The 6,119-nt window shown below is 43.0% G+C and overlaps 1 protein-coding gene across 7 annotated transcripts in view; it reads right to left on the bottom strand.

Annotated features, from left to right (window-relative positions):
• The window catches only part of LOC102991179 (zinc finger protein 615-like), a 55,311-nt gene that overhangs the window by 25,388 nt on the left and 23,804 nt on the right, over positions 1–6,119 (bottom strand). For 2 of the 7 annotated variants that reach the window (XM_055079146.1, XM_024132584.2), the window contains exons 2-4: positions 3,416–3,604; positions 2,142–2,268; positions 1,772–1,864 (exon numbers count right to left, since the gene is read on the bottom strand). The exons of 1 other annotated variant lie outside the window; for it this stretch is intronic. In XM_055079146.1, coding sequence (XP_054935121.1) covers positions 1,772–1,864; positions 2,142–2,268; positions 3,416–3,430 — 235 coding nt within the window. In that variant the 5' untranslated portion in view covers positions 3,431–3,604. Of the gene's footprint in view, positions 1–1,771; positions 1,865–2,141; positions 2,269–3,415; positions 3,734–6,119 lie in introns of those variants that run through there. 4 more of the 7 variants (XM_055079149.1, XM_028477741.1, XM_028477742.2 and 1 more) reach the window with 3 other exon arrangements.

Raw genomic sequence — 6,119 nt, 5'->3', positions numbered from 1 at the left:
CTGTTGTGGCCTCTCCCGTTGCGGAGCGCAGGCTCCGGACGCGCAGGCCCAGCGGCCATGGCTCACGGGCCCAGCCGCTCCGCGGCACGTGGGATCCTCCCGGACCGGGGCACGAACCCGTGTCCCCTGCATCGGCAGGCGGACTCCCAACCACTGCGCCACCAGGGAAGCCCTATTTTTATTTTTTTTTAATCCCACACCACCAGCCCCCAAAACACTTGATTAATTTCTTGACTCCTTTCTCTTAGACTAAAAACTTGTGATCTGTATGTATACTTTTTTTCACTGCTCTTACCTTCCAGCGTACAACAGGCTATCAAAAAAATGTAGAGGAATGAATCAATCACATGTATGGAACACATTAGGGAGAATTTAAGAAAGAGGGTGGAAATCTATCTCTTTGTGAGCATGATGATGTCATATCATGGAGTTCATGGACAGAAGAAGAACTTTAACTGCCAAGTAATTTGATTAGCGGGGATAAATGTCATCAGAATACAATGGAAGGAAAAATAAAAATTTTAGGGAAATGAAGACGGTAAGGTCTACAATCAACGAGAAGAAAGTTCAAAACTAATAAATACACAAAGGAATTAATTTGAAGTAAGGAAGAGTTATGCTCAGGTTGAGACCGGAACTGAGAAAGCAGGATGTTAAGATAACGTTTCTAGTTAAAAATTCATCATGAACAGCAGACGCATTTACATGAGAGCTCTGCAGATGGGGAACATATGAGGTAATGCCTGAATGGCCAGGATGGAGGATGCATAAGAGTAAGGGAGAATGTAAACTTATAGTGGTTTTCTGGGAGGGAAGATGATCCTGGGTCCTGGCAGTTATTGAGAACTCAGGAGAGCTGCCATCAAAATGAGTAAGTTATATAGGTCCCAAGTCTGCGGTGGATCACACTGGGGAGAGATCAATTTGGGAGTCTTCTCCAGTGACCCCAAGGAGCTTAGCTTATTACAATGAAGAAAACTTTGAAGGTTAGAAGATCATTTGAGAAAACGGAAAACAAAATCTCTGAAGAACCTCAGAGCAGGAATAAGGCACAGTGAAGACCAGTTTACCTTTGGGGCCGGCGGCCAACATGGGGTGAATGTGACAAAGGAAATCAACATTACCAGTGGGACAGAAAGGTGCAGCAGCTAGAACACAGTGAGGAATTCAAACTTTTCTCTTTGGAGAGAGGCCTTGGAAGATGGAATTTCATAGCAAGGGAGGTGGAAGTGTATGAAGAAGGAAAAGATATGAGAATCCTAAGGAAAATAAAACTATGCAAACAAAAATCAAGATGGGGGTAAAATAAAGAAGAAACAGATCCCGGAAAAGACAGGCCAACATGGGGTGAATGTGACAAAGGAAATCAACATTACCAGTGGGACAGAAAGGTGCAGCAGCTAGAACACAGTGAGGAATTCAAACTTTTCTCTTTGGAGAGAGGCCTTGGAAGATGGAATTTCATAGCAAGGGAGGTGGAAGTGTATGAAGAAGGAAAAGATATGAGAATCCTAAGGAAAATAAAACTATGCAAACAAAAATCAAGATGGGGGTAAAATAAAGAAGAAACATCCCAGAAAAGACAAGAGTCTTCCCTAAGAAGGGATATATTTTTCTCTAAACTCCTACAAAGAAAAAGAGGTCTGACATCGGGAGAGAGATGCACGGAGGCACTGCTTACGCAGCGCCCAACCCCCTCACAGCTGTGACTCTTCTCTGACCAACTACAGTGTGATTTCCACGCCTGTCACCTTGCTGGTCTCTCACTCACCTGAATGGGTTCGACAGTGGATTTCATCTTCCATCGTCCATGGTTCTCCTTGATCCAACTTAGAGAGTATGTCTGGCTTTCTGGCTTGATAACCTATTCACCGGAAATGGTAGAATATTTAGACCCAGTGAATTGGGCTTGGGGTCTGTGAAGACAGAATGCTACAGCTGAGGACAAAGCAATTTCACGACCTACAGATTAAATGCTGTTCTCTCAGGAGAAGGGAGAATACCCACTTCTCATGGGCCAGAGAGGGGACTGAGAATCTACCGCTTCAGAGCATCACGGACACTCCAGAGCTTTCAGAAGCCGAGAAAGGAAACGCCACTGACGGGGGACCCTCTGAAGGGCACAGGGGAGCCGTCCTCACCCACAGACAGCAGGTTGCTATAGTTCTCCAGCATCACCTCTTGGTACAGGTCCTTCTGAGGAGGGATCAGGAGCTGCCACTCCTCCCACGTGAAGTCCACAGTCACATCGTCAAACGTCAGGGTTTCCTATAGTAACAGTGGTGTTTAATGAAGTGATGTCCTTTTGATGATATGGAAGAAATGTTAAAAGTTTTTCTTCTCATTTCTGCTTTATAGGTTGGATCTATATATCTAGAGGGTTGTTTTTGTTGTTGTTTATTGACTGATTGATTGATTGGCTGCGTTGGGTCTTCACTGCTGTGCACGGGCTTCCTCTAGTTGCGGCGAGCAGGGGTTATTCTTCATTGTGGTGCATGGGCTTCTCATTGCGGTGGCCTCTCCTGTTGCAGAGCATGGGCTCCAGGCACACGGGTCTCAGCAGTTGTGGCACGCAGGCTCAGTAGCTGTGGCGCATGGGCTTAGCTGCTCCGCTGCATGTGGGATCCTCCCAGACCAGGGAACGAACCCGTGTCCCCTGCATTGGCAGGCGGATTCTCAACCGCTGCGCCACCAGGGAAGCCCTGGGTTGTTTGTTTTTAATGCACATGGAATAAGCAAAAGCCTAATAAAATACAAGGATCCAACTAAATATAATTGTGCAGTCTGTCATCCATCCATTTATCATTAGACGTTCTATAATGTGTAAAAGTTAAACCTTCTTGTTAACCTAAAAACACCACATTCATATATATATATATATATATATATATATATATATATATATGACTAACACATAAGTCAATGGAATTGGGATGACTAAATCTTTACAGCCAGTCAATCAGAATCTTCTGGGAAGTGACTCAAGAAGCCAGAATTATAAGAAACTAAATGTTTAATAAGCATGTTTAAAGTGTAAGAAGAAGAAACTTATTTTTTGATATACGTACTTTGTTATGATTTCAGCCTTTAAATATATCCTTAAGTCAGTTGTGTAATGCACAAAAATAAAAGCAATATAAGAAAAAAGGTAGATTAAGAATCCAGATTTGAACATGGAAACCAAGAGTCAGTCATATTGCAAAGCCTGAGGAAACAGCCCCCATAGAACTGCCCTCGCTTCAGACACCGGCTGCAATTTCTGGGGTCCCCTGGATCACCCTCACTTCAGAAGCAGGCTACAAAGACACCCAGGGTCCCCAAGACACCCTTAAATGCAATAATTAGCTAGAATGTCTCAGATAACTAACAAACCCATTCGGGAACAAAGAAAAGAATAAAACAAACCAAAAGTCACCTGGGCCTGTATCATTTTCTTCCGTTCTCTGAAAACAGCTGGCAACAAGGAGGCTCTGTCGCTGTGTCTTCTGGATCTGCTCTAAATTCTGTCCTGTCTTCAATCAAGCGTGTCCCCAGTAATGCTGATACTAAATCCTGTAACTTCTTCCTCCTTCTACTGACTATTTTGCTCCTGGGGAGTCAGGACCTGTGGGTTGAGGAGAAAATTCAAGCTGAGGGTACATTTCCTCTGGGCCCAGATGCTAACGCTGCTCCCGGGCGCTCACCTTAACCCAATGCCCACAGCATTGCTGAGTGTCCCTTTTTTACCCCAGAAGACTTTATTCCTCTGGCCAAAAAGGCTGATTCTGACTGTGGTGGGGGTATTCCTTTATTCCGTGAAGTTGAAGTGGGGTGACTGTCAAAGGAGATGAGGGGGACTTCCCTGGTGGCGCAGTGTTTAAGAATCCACCTGCCAATGCAAGGGACGTGGGTTCGATCTCTGGTCCAGGAAGACCCCACATGCCTCAGAGCAACTAAGCCCGTGCACCACAACTACTGAGCCTGCACTCTAGAGCCTGCGAGCCACAACTACTGAGCCCACGTGCCACAACTACTGAAGCTTGCGCACCTAGAGCCCATGCTCCGCAACACAAGAAGCCACCGCAATGAGAAGCCCGCACACCGCAACGAAGAGTAGCCCCCGCTCGCTGCAACTAGAGAATGCCCGCGTGCAGCAATGAAGACCCAACACAGCCAAAATAAATTAATTAATTTAGAAAAATAGTCTAAAATTAAAAAAAAAAAAAAAAAGAAGAAGATGAGGGAAACGAGATCATCTCAGGAGCAGGAGACTCTCAGGCAGCTCAATTATACAAAAGGGACCGTATGGAAGGAGAGGTGCTGGGCACTGTTTTCCTTTAAACAATGTGCACTCAGGAACCTCCTCAAGCGTTTTTATACACCCTGTGAGTACACACACTTCAGTTTGAAAACAATGTACTGGGCAAACCAGAAGCACTGTCTTATAAGCAATAATGATAATATCTTAGGTTTTCAATACATTTTTTAAAGCACACAATATTATAAATAAATTGGAAAGTGGTAAATTAAGTTGAGATGCTCTAAGACCTGTATTGTTAGAGAAGAGTGTAAAAGTACTAACATAAGAATTTGACAAAGAAATCTTCCATGCTGTGTGTAATCTCTAGTGTCATGTTGAAAACTAACAATTGTCTTAAAGTATATAATTTCCATCCTAACAGAAGGGCGAAACAGAATAAGAAGAAATTCATTCAAAACGTGGCAAAAAAGAGAATAAGGAATAGAGAACAGTGGGGCAAATACAGTGCACTTATATGACTGTTTTAAAACAAAACACTAGAATTATATTAAGTATATTAAATCAACCATACTCCAATAAAAATTTTTTTAATGAATTATATTCAGTATAAACAGAACAAAGATTCCAGTTAATTACATCAAATACAAATGCCTCGAAACTGTCAGACTGGATTAAAATGTAAAACACAGGACTTCGCTGGCAGTCCAGTGGTTAAGACTCCGCACTTCCAATACAGGGGGCCTGGGTTTGATCCCTGGTCAGGGAACTAAGATCCCACATGCTGTCCAGTGTGGCCAAAAAAAAATAATAATAATAAAATAAAATAAAACCCAAGAACATGCTACTCTAGGTGACATGCCTGAAACATAGTGATATGGAAAGCTGGAGAATAAAAGGTTAGAAAAAGATAAACCATGGAAAGAGTAACCACAGATAATCTATATTCTCTGACAAAATGCACCAGAAAGCCCCAAAATTACTACAGAGAAAGAGAAACAAAGCTTACTAGTAAGAGGTTCAATTCACCACATTTTAAGAAATTTGCTATTTCTAGGTACCTAACAATATAGCCTTGAAACATATACAGCAAGGGAATTCCCTGGGAGTCCAGTGGTTAGGACTCCAGGCTTCCACTGCAGGGGGCAAAGGATCAGTCCCTGGTGGGGAAACTAAGTTTCCTGCACGCCATGCGGTGGCAGCCAAAAAAATTTTTTTCTAATTAAAAAAAAAAAAAAAAAAAAAAGGAATGAATTATAAACAGTAGAAACTGGACAGAAAATTAAGGTTATATTCAGACAATATCATCCTTGACATTCAAAGAATTATAATACTTATTTAAAACAAAACTTCCCCTCGGAAACCCCTAAGCAGATTTTCACATATACTGCTGGCTAGAACTGCACCACGTACCTAAGCTCATTTCGTACTAATTCAATCACTAGCAACGGGAACTGGAACCACCAGGATTAACTAAGACCAACCAGTATTGGGATATGGGTCACCCTGTCAGAAGGATGGATAACTAAACAAAACGGCGATTCTGTTAGCAAAGAAGAAAGTGTGAACGCATGTCAGACAAAAAAGCAAGTGTCCACTGCCGCTGGTGAGAGCAAGCCTTGACAAACATTTTCTGCGAAGGTGAGACAGGCTGGGACCTGGAACCCTTTGCTGCAGTGCTTGCATCTGGACACACCTCTCCTCCAGCAACAAAATACAAAAAAACTATAAGGGACTAAAAATAACTTTGTGCATGCGCAGAGGGGGCAAATTCTGGACAACAAGATACAAAGAAATCAAGAAACCCAACCGCCACTTCTGAAGAGCCGGGAGCAAAAGCAGGGTACTGCCATGCCCCTTGCACACAACACCACCTGAAGCG

Source organism: Physeter macrocephalus, chromosome 17 (genome assembly GCF_002837175.3).
Source record: "Physeter macrocephalus isolate SW-GA chromosome 17, ASM283717v5, whole genome shotgun sequence".
In the NCBI taxonomy this organism is placed as follows: Eukaryota; Metazoa; Chordata; class Mammalia; order Artiodactyla; family Physeteridae; genus Physeter; species Physeter macrocephalus.
This window is presented reverse-complemented; position numbering and strand designations above follow the sequence as displayed.